The sequence below is a fragment of the Sebastes umbrosus genome, chromosome 15 (assembly GCF_015220745.1).
Source record: "Sebastes umbrosus isolate fSebUmb1 chromosome 15, fSebUmb1.pri, whole genome shotgun sequence".
In the NCBI taxonomy this organism is placed as follows: domain Eukaryota; kingdom Metazoa; phylum Chordata; class Actinopteri; order Perciformes; family Sebastidae; genus Sebastes; species Sebastes umbrosus.
Window position 1 is genome coordinate 14,063,019 of NC_051283.1, and position 18,164 is coordinate 14,081,182.

Consider the following 18,164-nt stretch of genomic DNA (forward strand, 5'->3'; position numbering starts at 1 on the left):
GACAACCCCCGAGGGGGCGGGATCAAAGGGTAGGGGCGGAAACCTTTTTGAACATCTGGTGACGTCAGACAAAAAATTTCCAAAGACAAGAAAAATACAACCAAGGTGAAAGTTTAACGTGTGACGAAGTGAGCTCCAGCTGTTTGACGTGAAGTCATGTTAATACATGATTTAATGCGCTACTGTGTGTGTTAATGTGTCATTGTTTCTGTTACCCCACTCTCATGTTTGGTTTCAAACATCAATTACAGGCTTGTTTTACATTCTCACCTTCATTCTGCCTTTAATTGATTAATAACTAACCCTACAATAAAAAATAGGCATTAATACATTTGTTTGAAAAAGTGATTAATTCATATATTAATAAATGGACTAAATTACAAAGTAATTCACTATTTGACATTTTAATGGGAAATTAAAGGGACTGTTTGTAAGAATCAGAATTGCTTGTTAACAGCGACACCTCCGGCCGTTAAGTCAACGAAAGTCAGCGTCGGGCTCGCGCTTGTGCTCGCTCTACATAGACATGAACGAGCATCGCTCAAAACAGTGAGGCGACACACGTCAGCTAAAACCACAATATCACTCTATATTTCACCTGCTTGGCAGTAATGTTATCTGACCAGACGAAGGTCTCTCCGTGAATCACTGCTGATCCTAGTGTTGGCTTTTCCTGCTTCAGCCTCCCGACAGTGGGCGGAGAGAACAGGGGAGACACCGGCACCCGGTCAGAGACAATAACGTTTCTCGCTGCAGAGCCCCGTCACTTCACAATACACGGAGGAGCTGCGCATTTATTTCTGTACGAACATCCACTGTACAACCTAGATATTCTCAGAGCTAAACTAGCTCTTCTGCAGTGTGTAGTGTGCGCGCATGCACGTGAGGATGGAGCAAGAACGCGCGGTGTGTCAGTGAAGGCAAGCAGGCAGCGGAGCAGAGTACAGCAGAGACTCCGGCCCTGGAGACCAAAGCTACGGGCAATAAATCGGGCATTTAAAAGGGCAACTTCTTTTCCCATTTTACATTAGCATTTCCCTGCTTATTTGTTTTATTATTATTATTATTATTATTTTATTATTATTATTATTATTATTATTATTGTTATTATTATTATTTTTGTAATTGATACAAAATACAAAAATCAGAATACAGGGGACAGTATACAATTAAAACAGTCAAAAAAAACAAAAAACAGCCAGGGATACAAAACATTAGACAAAAATATTATGAAAGAGACAGTAATGAATTGTCTTAATACTACAAGCCTATAACAACGATTATAGAACAAATAAGGTAGGGCAGAGGTCAGATAAAGTCATACTCCATCACGTCACAACAAATTAGGGATGTAATTAATGATTATCTTCATTATTTAGTAATTTAGTATTTTATCGATTAATCGTCAAAAAATAAAGAAAAAAATGCCCATTAAAAGCACAAGTGATGTTTTTAAATTGCTTGTTTCGTCTGAACAACACTCCCAAACCTAAATATATTCAGTTTATTATTACTAAAGAAAAAGAAAAGCAACTAATTGTTAGCTGGACGTAGGGAATGTTTGGTCATTTTACTTGAAAAATGACTCAAGCGATTCATGGATAGTTTTCTAATGAATTCCTTTAATATTATTACCTGTTGTGGATTCTAGGACACAGTTTGCTCATGAATAAAAGCCAGTAGGTGTGGAAATGCAGTATGTCTCAATAATCTGATGTAACAATGACAGACTGTTTGGTGCTGTTCCTCAGACATTCTGGTTGCAAAAGATGGCTTTACCCACAAGTGCTGCTGACTGTTGGCTGAGACGATGAGTAAGTGAGAGAAGTTGTGTGACTGCGCCCAGACGGTATGAGCATGTGGGTGAATGAGTGAGCATGTGTTTATGTGTTTCTATTTAATGTCCGTCTTAAATTATGCTCCTCATGTCTTCTTCTCCTCGGTCAGCTGACCTCTATTGTCCTTGTAGCTTTCCGAACCACCTTCATGTACTGGATTTGTTTACCCAACAAAGCAAATTTCCTTTTTTGCATGGGCATGAGGCTGTCACTTCCTGCCTGGGCTTATTTCTATGGCAACACAGGGGAGGGAAAACATAAAACAGGGGAAAAGGCGTCTTTGAAAGGGAGAGTTAGAGCTGGGTGTGAACCGACAAAACTAATAGCTGTTATTTGAAGGAATGTTAGTACTGAGAGAAAATGAATGTTGATTGCTGACGTGCAGCAGTGTGATGTTGGAAGTTGAACACACAGAAACAAAAGATTTCAGTGTTTGTATCACAGATCTTTCCCAGGTGGATTTCCTTGTCAGTGCGCAGTTGTAGCCACAAGGGACACACCCTAGCATACCTGACAAGAGACAGACTGAGCCACGCCTACCTACACAGACAAACATACATACAGTGAGGTAGCAAACCTGACAATGCACCAGACATACATTGATGATGACGTTCAAACATTTTCCACTATTAGCACAATTTAAATATTACCTAACAAAGGGAATGACGAAGAAGAGACAGTGAGACCCTCATAAATAAGTAATGGGTACATGACACTTGTAAGTCTGTGTATGCCAGTATAGCTATTTCTATCCTCCATATCACCTTACTGTCACTTAAAGTACACACACTGGCACATGTACGAGCAGATTACGTATAACAGTGCCATCTATAGGTTAGATATGGTTACTGCACAGTGAGCAGCTTGTATTCATGCAGGAAATTGAAATGCTGCTGGTTTTCAGTGAGCTCATGTGGCGTTTAACAAAGAGACAAAGCACATGATATTGCAGGGAGGTCCCTAATGCTGTTTTAACTGCATGAAATGGTCTGTTCTTTACTTAGCTCTATTCACTGTGGAATTTGACCTCAAGTTTAAAGGGGGGGAAATGAAGAGAGCCAAGAGCCTTCAAGAGCCTCTGTCTTAGAAGTTAAAGTGCCCTTGAGCAAGACACGGAGGGGATTCCCGCTCTATATCTGAACATGACCTCTGATCCTGTTAACCCACTAGGGGGCACAAGGTGTGGGCCCTGCTAACCCCCTGTTTCTCTCTGTATGTATTAGTAATCAGTAACTCATTTAACTTGATTAAGCACAACCAAATTCACCATGAAAGCACATTATTGATATAATTTACACATCTGCACTGTAAATATGAAGCTGCAGCCAGCAGTGGGGTAGTTTAGTTTAGCACAAAGACAGGATACAGCTGTTTAAAGCTATAGTGTGTAGGACTTGGCGGCATCTAGTAGTGTGGTTGCAAATTGCAACCAATGAATACCCCTCTGCTCACTCCTCCCTTTCCAAAACTGAGTGTAAAACCGTGGTAATGCCGTCCGCCTCGCTCAGAGGCCATCCTTACCGTAATTACACTACTTTAGGAGCAACAGAAGTCAGATGGCGGCTGGTGGTACCACTGTTTTGCACTCTGCGGCTCACATTACTGCAGTTTCACAAGCGTGTTGGAGAACTACGGTGGTCTTCAAGTAACATAAAAACGTGAAAGGCTCTCTCTAGAGCCAGTGTTTTGTTTATACGTTATGGGCTACTGTAGAAACATGGCGGACTCTGTGAAGAGAACCCACGCCCTATGTAGATATGAAGGGCTCATTCTAAGCTAACGAAAACACAACGATTCTTAGTTTCAGGTGATTATACACTAATGAAAACATAGTTATGGATATTATATTCCATTTCTGCTGCTAGATTCCCGAAATGCTACATACTGTTCCTTTAATCCAGATGTTTTAAATGTAAAATGCAAACTCAGCAACTCTAAAGCTCACTTATTAACTCATTATATCTTGTTTGTCTAATCCCGACGAAGAACAAAGCGTAAAAATGACACGTTATGGTTTTAGGGGGGTTTATGTTTAGCTTATTCATGGCCAGTTTTCAGTTTTTGTATTGATTAAACAACCTAAATATAACTCATTAATTAGGGAGCTTTTAGAAGTGCTGGTAGGTGGATTTTGTTACCTTTGGACAGAGCCAGGCCACCTAACATGTTCTCATCCCAACTTGTCACATACTGCTACTTTGTCACACCCCCTTGGCGTCACCACTGAGTTACCCTTGGCGTCACTTAAGGATTAGGCAACAACACCATTATAGTTAGGTTTAGGAAAGAACTACATGGTTGGGCCTAAAACTACTACGTTTGTACAGTGAAAATGATACTGGATGTTGTGAACACGGGACATGAACTGATTATAGCTGATTATAACTTGCCACACGGGAGACGAACAGCGGCCTCCTGGATGAAAGCCCTGTGTTTGTTGGACCCGTCCACGTTCTCTCCCACCCGCCCGGCATGTCTCTTTCACTCTTTAAACTACGTCACCACACTCCATGGCGCACTTTCTCTGAACATTTACTGTTGCCGCGGATGGGTTTACATTATAGTTAATGGAACGCCCGATGTATTTAATACCGGCGGCGGCGCTAAAGGGTGCCATGTGCAGCAGTACTGAACGCTGACGGCTGTGACAAAGCCTCGGTATTTGACGCCCTGGGAATGAGAACGGACTGGTTTCCCACATCTTTCTCCCTGACTCATTTGACATATTGGTCTTTACAACAAAACAGCTAGCTTAGCTTAGCTATTCTCTTATCTATCATCATCTCATCTAACTCGCAGCAAGAAAGCAACATTATTTCCAACTAGACTTTAACTTGGGGCCTTAAGATTAGGTAATAATGTAGATGTCAGCACTAGTGTGTAACAATTTGGGGGATCTATTGGCAGAAATTAAATATAATTAAGTAAGTTTACTTTAGTGTATAATCACCTGAAAATAAGAATCGTTGTTACCTTAGAATGACCTGTTTGTATCTACATGTGGAGCGGGTCCTCTTCACAGAGCCGGCTGCCATGTTTCTACAGCAGCCCAGAATGGACAAACCAAACACTGGCTCTAGAAAGGGCCATTCACGGTTCCACGTTTTTCACGTTAGCCACCGTGGTTCTCCTACACACTTGGCACATGGCAGAATTTTCTAACTGATTGTCACTCAATCAGCCTGGAGTCTTGATGGCCCCTGAGTTACCCACTCTGCCCGATTGGTAATACACTCTGACCTCTCTGTGAAGGAGGAGGCAAGCACAAATAGTTTCTCGGAAGGGATCAGTGCTCTTTTATTATTTTACTGTACTGTTGCCTCTTTGTGCTATAATGTTCTATGTCTGCAGAGGGCGATGTTGCACAGAAGCAATGCAGCGTGGGGACTCGACAGCTGCAGATCAGATGTCTCGGCTCTCTCGAATTTACTGACTGACGACTTTGTTTTAATGACTCATAAAGCCCACATTTTTTTTCTACTCTTGTTTGTGACTTGTTTTGCATTATGCTTGCTTGAGTGATGCTAATCCAGACTTCATGTGCATATGAGTGTTTTTGGTGTTCTCATGCAGCCTTGTGCAGCCTATAACAGTTTCCAGGGTGCTTGAGTTCCTGAGTGTTATCTTCTGTGCAGCTCAGTGATCTTAAGATCTTAAGGCATTACGTTGTCTCGGTGTCATTATGTGATTGAGGCTGATTATGTGCATGCAGACAGTTTCTATCAAACTCGGTAGATCAAAGGGTCGTACACACACACACACACACACACACACACAGTCTATCCTTTACACTGCCCTCCTTATTCCTCTATCTCCCCCTCCACCCTTTCAACGGGGCAATAGCATGCTCTCTAATTTTTTCCAGATGTCAAGTACCTCCCTTCCTCCCCTTCCCTGCTCTATTCCCTCCATTTTTAACTCTCCCTGGGTCGACTGAAACCTGGAAAGTTCTGCCCTCTCTCTCTCTCTCACTCTCTTTCTCTCCTCCTCCTCCTCCTCCTCGCCTCTTTCTTCCCCCGGCTCGTTCAACATGTTGGTCTCAACGACAAAACATGACCCCAGGAGGTCAGGCAGGAGAGGCTGCAGCTCTCCCGCAAAAGCAGAAAGGAATGCCGAAGCAAATGCATTTCCCACATTGCATGATGTGCTGTTGCAATCAGCCGTTTGGACCACGGTGCATTTTCGGGCGCCAGCTGTTTGTGGCATGCTCTTTTGCTCTGATTTTGGATGAGATTGTTTTTGTTTTCTCTGCAAGTTTCTTTCAGTTGCTGCAACTGGACTCTCTGTCTCCTCCATCTTGCCCTCGTTTTCTACTTCCTGCGATGGGAACCAACTGGGGGGGGAGTTGTACAGAGGAGCAGTGGGAATGTGAAAGGATACAGGTGTTGCCTCCTCTCTTCTACTATTTATATACATTTAGCTGCAGCTAAAATGTGTATCTGTATGCCATACAGTGTCTTAAATCTCTCACAGTTCCCAGCGACATGTGAGTGGAGCCGCGGACACATGTTGCACAGATTCTCTTTCACCATCACCCTCTAAGTGCATAAACACACTCACTCATCCATTCACAAATATACAGACACACACACCATTAATAATAGACATACACACCATTAATGCGTGTGAGCATGGACTAGATCTATGATTCCCGGCTCTCGCAAAAGCACTTAATGATCCCAGCAGCTGCTGCTCATGTAAACTCTCCTCATCTCCTCTTTTCCTTCCCTTTGCTTCGCTCTCCCTTTCTTTATCCTCGCATATTGATTCTTTAAAGCAACAAAGAAACACATACATGCTCCTAAACAAGCAAAACAGCACACACATGGACCCAAACATGCTTTCCAACTCTGCCACACACAGGGACAATCTGTTATTTGTTTGCCATAAAGCCCTGTTGGAGGGCTAATCTAGGGAACAAAGCATGCTGTTCATCTTCATTGTGGCCCATCCTTTTTTCCCTGATTGCTATGATAAGCCCCAGATATTTTGCTAGTTTCATGCAGCGTTATGTTACCAGGACGTGTCCCATACGGATTGTATGTTAGGTCCCCTCGGGGAAAATTGAGCCGCTGGGATCCCTGCGTTCTGACATACAATAGGATGCACATGTTCCCACCAGCACAACTTCCTGCCAGGTTGTGACTCTGTGTGAGGCTCATTAGCCCCTCACACTGTCAGTCCTGCTGCGTGTGTACATAAGTGCACATTTTAGTACGTCTGTGTGGATATACGTGATAAATGATCACTTCAAGAGTATCACCCACTGTGTTTCATGTGATTTTGTAATCCTGTGTGTATATGTGTGCAAGTATGTGTTAGGACTAAATCTCTACTTGTGTGCATTCTCTGTCACAGAATGGTAAGACGCAGCATTGACCTCTTTTTCTTGTTTTAGCCTTGCTGCAATATGTGGGTCTTTTAATTGTAATTATTTCATTAAAGATGTGGATTTGACTGAGGATCAATTGTGGAAAAGTATTCACATCCATTAAAGGAATAGTTTGACATTTTTGGGAAATACTCTTATTAGCATTTATTGCAGAGAATTAGATCGATACCACTCTCATGTCGGTACGGTGAATGTGAAACTATACAGCCAGGAGATGGTTAGCTTAGCTTAGCATAAAGACTAGAAACAGGGGGAAACAGCTAGCCTGGCCTGGAGATGATGGGTTCATTAGTGAGCTATAGAGGTGCTGGAAGGCAGATGTTGTGACCACTGGACAGAGCCAGGCCAGCTGTTTGAGTGATTCATGTCTTTGTGCAAAGTTTTACTGTCTGGCTGCTGACGGTAACTTTATATTTATCATAAAGATATGGAAGTGGTATCAATATTTTCATCTAGCTCTTGTCAAGAAAGTGAATTTCTCATCGAACAATTACTTTCAGAGGAAATACCTTTGTAGAAAATTGGTAAATTCAAAGCTTAAGTCTTGCTTTCAAAGAAAAGTACCTCAGTACTAAAAAGAAAAAGTCTTTAAAGACAGATAGAGACGGGTACCCTTGAGAGTATTGAATTATCAATGCACTATAATCCAAGCAGCATTTCATGCTTGTATATGTTTGAACTGCTCCGTGCAAGTTTCAACTCCAGTAGACCTTTTTCATAACAGACATTTTGACATGTTAGTAGGAAAAGCACAGGTGAAATTGATAGCATTGATAACACAACGATGGCTCGGTTCCATTAAGTGTCCCAGTAAGCTATTCCAGAGAGCCAGCATGCACAATACCAGGGCCTCCCCTGAGTGGCATACAGCCATAATTAATGTTATTAAATACACCTGTGCTTTTCATACTGTGACAAGTCAAATGTCTCCTGTAAAAAATGGTCTACATTGAACTTTAAGTGTTAAAACTTCCCACTATTCTGAGCACTTTTAGGTTTCTCTTCCACACTGACTGAAAAGTTGAGCTTGACAGTTTATTCTTGACCTTTATTCTTGACAAAACAGTTTCCACTCAAGGTTGAACACCAAACGGTTCCATGACAATTGTCAAACCTTATCTGCTAATGAAGGCTGTGTGATACAGTCTCAATCTCCAAAACAAACAAGTAAAAGACTGGAGATGTTTTAAATTGGAAGATTTATTCAGCAAAGCATTCAGCATTATGACTGAATCCTTTTACGAATTAGGCCTCTTTCACACAGGATATAGTTTCACATGTGGAAATAATAAAATAATGAAGACTGAATCCTAATAGCTGAGTCACTTTCAGAGTCCTGGACTGTGTCTGAAATCACTCCCTTGTTTGCTCATTCATTACTCCCTACATAATGGACACTCAGTAGTTTACTTAATATAGGTGCCTTCAAATGAAACTTGTGAGCTTGTGTTCAAGACATGGGAAGTCGTGCACACGATATGTTTGGTGTTCAAGTGGTTAAGTTGTGCGAACACCGCTGCTAAGCAACGGCAATATTAACGTTACTGTCGGTATATAAGCCACAGAGGCTAACAATTTAACAAGCTAGCAAGTGGGTAACATAATGCAGGAAATGCAAAGGCATAATGACAGAGGAAAAAGATGAGGCCATTAGGAATATCAACATTTTCCACAGACATATTATAAAATTACGAAAAAAACAGTATATAACTAAAATATATTAACTTATTATGAGCCGAAAAGTCAACATCAATGGCCTCCGCCATTTTTGACAATGTCAACAAACAAGTCACAACTCGTGAACTCAGAACTTTCAGAAACTTTCCACTTATGAGGTCGTGAATACCACAAAAGGGGGGCGTTCATATGGACTCTTCTTGTGAACACGACCCCATTTGAAGGCACCAATAGCAGGGTAAACACAGGTGTAATTGATAAAACGAATTACACAGCCATTCCAGTGAGCCAGCATGCACAATAGCAGGGCCTTGGCCAAACCTCAATGGAACAGGGCCATAATGAATGTTATTGACTACACCTGTGTTTACCCTGCAATGACATGTCAAAATGGCTGCTGTGAAAAGGGCCTATTGTCCTCTTTATATACACCCATGGGCCTACTGAGCAGTAAATTGAGATTTTGGACACTTACTAATCATCATCATTTTGCGTCATGACTGACAGATGTAGAGTCGAGCAACTGTAATTTTCAAATGTATAAAAGGTGGGCATTGTATTGTGGGATCAGAAAGTAGTGGGCATAGCATGGGCACTACTACACTTTTTGTTCCTTTGTGGAGTTTTTTGAGGGCGCTATTTATTTACACACTCACGATCCGGACATTCAAATAACAGTAAATGTAGTGCACTATATAGAATGCAGGCTTGGTATAGGCTCTTTTTACAGCAGCCCCTTTGACACATCATAGCAGGGTAAACACAGGTGTAATTGATAAAAAAAAATAATTATGGAACAGGGCCGTCATCAGTGTTATTAATTACACCTGTGTTTACCCTGCAATGACATGTCAAAATGTCTGCTGTGAAAAGGGGCCTATTAAACTGTACATGCTGGGACATTTGAACATAATGAAGCCCTCGTTAATATTGTCAATTACACCTGTGCCTTTCTTATTATGACAAGTGGAAATGTCTGCTGTGAAAATGGCATATTCAAAATCTCCTTTTGAAATATAGTATAAGAAGTCTCAAATTGAGTTACTCTCTACCTCTGAGGATGCAGATTATGAAATATAAACCACATAAAACAAACTGACTTTATTCCTCCCTCCACACACACTCCTCCTCTGTCTCTCTCCCTCATTCATAGAGAAGCTGTTTCAACACCTAAAGCCTGCGCTGGAGTAATGTAACACTGCCAAGTGACCTACATACACTGCAGCATCAGCTCCTTTACATGCACACACAAAACTCACCTGCACTGACCTGGATATTCTTTATTACATGCAGACACACACAGAATCAGTCGCTCAGGTGGAGACAGACATACAAGCTCCCCTCTTTCTTTCTCTCTCTCGCTCTCTCTCTCCCCCCTGATGGAATTAGGTTTCGCTCTGCTGAGAGACTGTAATGTCATATGGCCGGTTGATTGGACAGTGAGAGGCCCGCTGGGAGGGAAGGGAGGTGATGAAAGGATGGGCTGGTTGACCCTGTATGCAGCCTGTATTGTGTGCAGGCACAGTGGCAGACAGCTCTGTACGGGGGTCCTCAATGCTGCCTATTGTGCCAGAGTTTGTGAATCTGGGTCACTTTTTCCCCTCACAACAATCTCTGTCTACATCAGTCTAACATTGCACTCTCTACTCCCCCCTGTCCTCTGATCGCCTGCTCTCACTTTCCTTCCTTTTATCTTTTCTTAGCCATCTTTCATTCTATCCGTCGATCTCATTTACATACCGAGCTCTCTTGGGAATGAATCCTTCACCCTTTACCCTCCTCCAAATGTCACTACATTAAAGTTAAGCTCAAGTTATTCCTGATGCTATACAGTGAAAGCCAATGCCATGCTGATGAAATCTTTTCTTTCAACTCTGACACAGACCAGGCGACCGCCATAAAACTGACTGGACTGGTCCCCCTGTGTCTGAGGCCAAAATCTCTGAGTGTGTTTTCTCAATGTGTGTGTTCCTCAGAGAGACACAGAGGGATACAGAGCAGGGGGGAGAGCAGGGATGCCGAAACACTATGGAGAAAAGGGCCAGACAGGAAATGACCTCCCAGAGAGAGAGGGGGCTTCCCCAAGGGTTGTATTTCTCTCCATCACTCACACACAGAGCTATGATGTCTACCAACAGATATGCATGAGGGCGAGCGAGAAGGCTATAGTCGGGGAGCGTTTGAGGCTTTTAAACGTATAAGGAGCTACAACAGTCATCCATTAGCTCGGCTCTGGAAACCATTGCATCACTCGCTTGCTTCTCGAGGGAAGTTTGCATGTGTGTGTGTGCATAAATATGGGTGTGTGCATGAGTAAGTGCTTATTCTTCCCATGGTTTCAACAAACCTCCCTTCATAGACATTAACATCATGTGTTGCAATTGTGAGTGTGTGAAAAAAGTATAGCAAGTGAGCACAGAAGTTGAAATAGTCAACTAAAAAGTATGAATTGAAACGTCCAGCTTTTGCCACTCCAAGTATAGTAAGCTATGAATGCAAACTTGACCAAAGCAACCTACACATTGATGATCCAGTTGGAAATGATGTTATACAAGCCAGGTGGTGTCGATAAAGAGGAGCTTGAGTTCATCTAATAAGGCTGTGTATAAGGTTGGGAAATACTGATCCAGGCTGCTGTATGTCAGTGGGTAAGCACTCTACCTCATGTGCCATAAATGTGCAGATGTCTTGGCGGTAACATGCTCTTCAGACAGGACTGGAACATAAACCTTCATATACACAGCAGAGAGAATTCACTCTGCACAAATGTCTTGCACAAGATCTCCACATTGCTCCTTGCATGCATTTATTTCCAGACACTTTCAAGTTTGAGAGATCTCTAACTCTAGATTTGGCACCTCAGTCTTAACACACACTTAAGTTTCCCGAATTCCTCATCTGCAAAATGTGAACCATCTGGTGCTCCTTGTGGCAACACAAGGGCGCGTTAATGAGAGAATGGTAAATTACAGTTTAAAAGCTGCATGATGATTCCTACTGTAAGGCAAGGCAAGGCAAGGCAAGGCAAGGCAGCTTTATTTGTAGAGCACATTTCAGCAACAGGGCAATTCAAAGTGCTTTACATAAACATTCAAGAACATTGCGACAAAGTGCAAAAGAACATTAAGACATAATTAAAACAGTTATAAAAACATTAAAGATTAGAAAATAAAAACAAGCTAAAAATAAAAGCTAGGATAGGAGCTAAAATAGAGTACAACACACAAGAGTAAAAGCTCTAGTGCAGTATAAGATCATTATCTGGTTTAATAAAAGGCAGCAGCAAACAGGAAAGTTTTAAGCTTTGATTTAAAAGAACTCAGAGTTGGAGTTGGTCCTGCAGGTTTCTGGGAGCTTGTTCCAGATATTTGGTGCATAAAAACTGAACGCTGCTTCTGCATGTTTAGTTCTGACTCTGGGGACACTAAGCAGACCTGATCCAGATGAACCTGAGAGGTCTGGATGGTTCATAACATAGCAGAAGATCAGAAATGTATTTTGGCCCTAAACCATTTAGTGCTTTGCAAACCAACAGGAGTATTTTGAAATCAATTCTCTGAGAGACAGGGAGCCAGTGTAGAGACCTCAGACCTGTAGGCTATACAGAGAGCAGACTGGGCTTGCTGATTGTATATAGCTCACTACTTTGTGTGTATGCAATGCCTGTCTGTCTGGCTAGTGGAATAGCTGTTCTCTATACAGCTGTTTTATGAATTATCATTTTTCATAGCTTATAATCAAAACCAATGACAATATGAACTTAAGCGTATTGTTGAACTTGTTTTATGAGTGAGTTTGCTCTCTTGTGCGCTCTGCTGCAAAGGGAATCCAAGCGTGGGTTCCAAATCGCATACTTTTTCTTTTTACTTTTAGTACATACTGCAGCTGTGTAGTGTTGCATGCAGTATGCATAACATTGCGCCTTTAGTATGTACAGTGCGTTCCAATACCCATACTACCCTACTATTTAGTATGCCAGAAAAAGATTTAGTATGTCCCAATACATAGTATGTGAAATGCAGTATGCCAAAAAATACCAGGACGTCCTACTACATCCGGTCGCATTTTGCAGTATGCAAGTCAGCATGCTTTTCTGGCTATTCTGACCCACAATCCTCTGTGCAGGGGATACATGAGCAAAAGGGTCAAAGTTCAAGGTGCAATGTTGTGAGGAAGTAGTATGTACCAATTGTATGCATACTGCATGAAACAGTATGTACTTTGTAAGGGCAGCTGCAGTATGTACTAGAAGTAAAAAGAAAAAGTATGCCATTTGGAACACAGCCCGAGTGTCTCTCTCGGGATTCCGTGGGAAGGAAATCTTCCAGTCTGCTTTGTCCATAACAGGGATCCGATCCAGATCTCTCAGACCCCCGGTGGCGGGGGCGCGCACAGAACTCGGTCAAAGGGTTTCTCAATCTCTCTCTCTCTCACTGTAGAGACTCTGGTGTGTGTGTTTGATTACCTGCGTGCATGCGCAAAGCTCTGGATCTCGTGCGTAAAGACACACTGTTAACAGTTGCTGTTAATTAACAGCAGGATTTCAACAGTATTAACCTGTTATTGCAAAAGAAAACCTGTTAAATTACGCTCATAGGCCGTTTTTTAACTGAACTATAATGCATTCTTAAAAAACAGCATTTTAATGCTGATCAACTGTCAGTGAATTAGCTCTGTTCTTCACTCACATGTTGTTATGGTTTGCATTCTGTGCTTGTAGCCAGCTATAGACAGACATTTTGGGAAAAGTGTCAACAAGTCTATTATAGCCTTTTTCCTAACAAGTGTCTTTAATTGTATTTAGTGTGACTATTCCTATGTCTGTAACCTGCTAAGTCTATTCATCTAGGCAAAAAATAATGTTTATTAAAATGTATGTAAAAAATACAACCTAAATAGTGCATTAAAACAAATCAGTAAGATAATGTAAAAGAAAGGTGGAAAAACAGCTATATAATTAATCTTTAAACAGTAAATTAATTGTAAAATACTGTGAAATTAATAAAAACACAACCAGTTCAAACTGTGTTTTTCATTAACAGTACAAAGCTGTAAATTTCAGCGACAGTATAATAATGTTAATTTTACAGTAACATAAAGGCAACCCTGCTGCCAGTTCTTTACTGTTATTTTACTACACTGTAAAAAAAAGTGTAAAATAACAACAATAATTTTCTGGCAGCAGGGGCGCCAGAAAATGTCTGTTAAAAAACGGAAAAATAAAAATAAATTATGTTAATTAACATAAATAAACTGTAAAAGCCCAAATTTACATTAACTCTCAGAAGTTTTGCAAAGAAATCTGTATTTTTACAATAAATACTTTTAGAATTCCATGAAATCCTTTTCTTCTAACAAAAAATAATTGTTGAAATAGATCTAAAAAACTGAATAATTATCTTTAAAAATTATCAAGAAAAGCTTAAATACAGATAATTACGATTGTGATTACAAAAAAATAATGTAAATCTAAGACCATTTACATATAAAATCACAAATGAAACATGTCATTTTTTACATTTTTTTCTGTCATTTTGAAATACAGACAAAAAAAAATAAAATTTCCTGAAAAAAACTGTAAAAAAAAAAAGCTTTTTTTTTTACAGTGTGGGAAATTCTTAACAGTGCACACATCTGGTTTTGGCAGGGTCGCAGAGTTGCGGGGGAGGGACTATTGCAGTGTGTGTGTGTGTCTCTCTCTCTCTTTCGGTGCGTGTGTGTGTGTGTGTGTGTGTGTGTGTGTGCAAACTCTGAGCCTGAACTCTGTAATTCGCAGCAGATGACCACTTGGGTGGATGGAGATGGAGGCTTTTATTGGGGTGGTGATCGGTCGCTCTGTAGAAGATGCTGCTAAGTGATGGAGTGATGGAGCCGCGTGCTTGATGTGCATACTTGATGCACCTTTTTCTCTCCACTTTTCAGAGCAACAAGTGCATTATGGACGACATATGGAGGGGCGACTGCACCTGAACACAACACAAAGCGAATGCATCATCAGTCTCTGGAATGGAGACCGGCAGTTTCCTCCTCCTGGCGGGGATATGCTTCGTCCTGCTGTCGCTCCATGGCTTCACCTTCACCTCTTCCTTACCGACGACGAGCAGCTTTTGTCCAGACCGCTGTGACTGCCAGCACCCGCAGCACCTCATGTGCACCAACCGAGGCTTGCGCAACGTGCCCAAACCTTCCGCGCGGACCCCCGAGGAGGTGCTCATCTTCAGCCTCGGTGGTAACTTCATTAACAACATCTCTGCCTTCGACTTCACACGGTACAGTAACCTGGCACGGTTGAATTTGCAGTACAATCAGATACAAACTATCCACCCAAATGCGTTTGAGAAGCTCTCCAAGTTGGAGGAACTCTACTTGGGACATAATTTGTTATCAAACATATCCAATGGGACTTTGCAATCATTGAAGAAACTCACTATTCTGTGTGGAAATGATAATGGCATTAAGAAAATCACACCGGAGCTCTTTCTTAATTTGGATAATCTGGTGAAATTGCGTCTGGATGGCAACTCCATAGAAGTTCTGCAGGACTCTGTGTTTAAAAGTTTGATCAACCTACATTATCTCCACCTGGAGTCCAACAAACTGCAGCACATTCACAGAAACGCTTTCTCCAAACTCACCAACCTGCGTTTTCTCAACCTGGCGCACAACAAGCAGGCATCCGTGCGTAATGCTCTCACTTTCTCTCAGCTCCAAGCCCTCACAACGCTGCTGCTGAATGAGAATGAGATCCAGCACGTCGGAAACCACGTCTTCCAGAGCCTAAAGAAGCTGTCCAAACTGTCCCTCAGCAACAACCGGATCTCTCAGCTGGACAGTAGGGCTCTGGAGGGACTGTCCAGCCTCAGAGAGCTCCTCATGGACGGCAACGAGCTGGAGGAAATCCCCGCCGGTCTCCTGGATCCTCTGGAGCGTGTCGAGGAGCTGGACTTCAGTCGCAACCGGATCTCCAGCGTGGACTCTTTGGCTTTTGTGCAACTCAAACATCTGCGAGTGCTGAAGCTGAAGAGCAACGCGCTCACCAGCCTCTCCGGGGACATTTTTGCCCTCAACAATGTGCTTTACGACCTGGATCTGCACGGCAACAACTGGACATGCGACTGTCGCCTGGAAGAGCTGAAGAGATGGATGACTGCTGCTCATTCTCAGGGCAAATTATTGACTGTTTTTGTTCAGTGTCATCACCCGGCAACTCTGAAGGGGAAATATCTGGACTATGTGAACAGCTCCCAGCTGCAGCCTCCTGGGAACTGGACCCACTTGTGTAGTAGGAGCCGAGCTGGGCCTGAGGAGAGCCGAGGAGGGGCTTTGTTGGTAAAGGTGGAGGGGGGGAAAGTAGGAGATATGATAAGGCAGGAAGAGAGAGGTGAAGAGGTGGAGGAGACAGAACAGGAGGACAGGGATGGAGAGAGGAAAGAGGGAGAAAAAAGGAAGAGAGAAGGACAGGAGGAGATGGGAATTCAGGGAGACCAAGAGGGTCTAGAGGATGGAGAAGTCTCTTCTTCACTGGAAAGAAAGAAATCGAAGAAAGAGCCACTCAGCCCGAGGTCACGACCTCCTGCAGAGGCTGCTGGGAAACGTGCCAAAGGCAGACGAAGGTCAAATGTCACTTCCAAAACCGATCCACTAGCTACTTCTACACCGAGTCACGCTGGAAACCAGGACAGAAACTCCACTGATCCCACCAAGTTTCCGGTCCAGTCAGGAGAAAAGTTTGATCTTCTGAGGTCAGATCAGGAAGAGGCTCAACCCGTCATCACAGATCCTTGTGTGTTCAACCGCCATTTCATCACGAATGTTTCAGTGGATCAAGTAACGTCTAGTACTGTCACCATCTACTGGACCACTAGGGATCATCACCGCTACACACCAGGACCTGGTGGGTCGGGCCTGGATGAAGTCCACTACCGGATTCTGTTTGACCGTTTCGGCACTCCGGAACGCTTCCCCCGCTTCGTTTACGCTCGTGGCACGGCTCGCTCCATGACCCTTCGAGAACTCAGCTCAGACATGACCTACATGGTGTGCGTGGAGGGAGTAGTCGCGGGATCCGTGTGTCAAGTTGCGCCCCGCGACCACTGCGCAGGGCTGGTCACTCTCCCCGAGGGGTTCGGCCACAGAGGCCTGCTGACCTCTGACCTCCAGCTGGTGACGGTGGCCACGCTGGCCGGGAACGCCGTGCTGCTGCTCGTCATCGGCGGGGTCTGGCTGGGGCGGAGCCTGAAGAGGAGGCTGCAGAGGAGGAAGACGGCCGTGCACGTGCGGCACATGTACTCCACCCGGCGACCGTTTCGCCCCGCCGTAGCGTCTCCATCGGTGTCCGCCGACTTCACCAGCTACCAAAGCAGCCGCCCCGCACGGCTTGCACCACTAGAGGAAGGTGATCTCATTGAGTTCCCTTGTGACCGCTTTCTGGACAGCAACAGTGTTCGCAGAGACGGCGACATGCAGAGATTCTCTGACTAGAAAATGTAAAAAATGTTTCCAGAAAGACATGTGAATTGGCTCGTGTTGCAATCTTTGGCCTCTTGCCACACCACAATATCATCTTGAAAACATGGGGTGTGCTTGTGGCTGTGAACAACTCCACCATTTTGGGTCTGGGTTTCTCATTTGACCACAAGAAAAAACTTCTTAAGTGACAATAGAACCGCTGAGCTCATCAGCGCCTTTTCAGACACCAGAGGAAGTCCAATCCCTCTGACTTCCTCTCCCTGCTTTAGGCCTTTCCTCTTTCGTTTCCTTGCACCTGCGAGTGTTTTCTACATGTGTGATTTGTTGTGTGTATGTAAGGCATGAATGATTGATTGCTCACTGATTTCAACCATGGTGCTAATGTTGAGTTCGTAGACATCATATTGTCTCATATTTGTACAGTATGTTAATGATGGCTGCTGGTTGGCAGGAAGAAAAAAACACTTGTTTTGTATCACATCTATCATGTTTTATACTTTTATATATAAGTCTGCATTACACGAAGAAGTAAAAATCCCCAACAATGTGATTGATTTGTCATTTGAGTGTTTATGGATGATTTAACTCTATAAATAGATGCTACTGGATCTGCGGCTTTCAAATATCTTTTACATAAGCCACTGATTATGTAAAGCACAAGGGGATTATATTTCTAGAGAGAGGGGGGATATATGAAGAGTATTCCATATATACATTTAATAAAATTAGATATCCATTATCCATATCCAGGCATTAACTTTTGAACTCCAGGTTGTGTTTCACTCCCT

General features: G+C 42.8%; 1 protein-coding gene across 1 annotated transcript; it reads left to right on the forward strand.

Annotated features, from left to right (window-relative positions):
- Positions 1-14,674: 14,674 nt before the first annotated feature.
- tril (TLR4 interactor with leucine-rich repeats) lies at positions 14,675-17,926 on the forward strand. The gene has a single exon (XM_037795436.1). It carries the CDS (start codon positions 14,914-14,916, stop codon positions 17,386-17,388), a length of 2,475 nt encoding a protein of 824 aa, XP_037651364.1. The 5' UTR covers positions 14,675-14,913; the 3' UTR covers positions 17,389-17,926.
- Positions 17,927-18,164: the final 238 nt, after the last annotated feature.

What these genes read in the sequence shown, in the direction of transcription:
- tril (XM_037795436.1), top strand. Translation starts at nt 14,914, where the DNA reads ATGGAGACCGGCAGTTTCCTCCTCCTGGCGGGGATATGCTTCGTCCTG.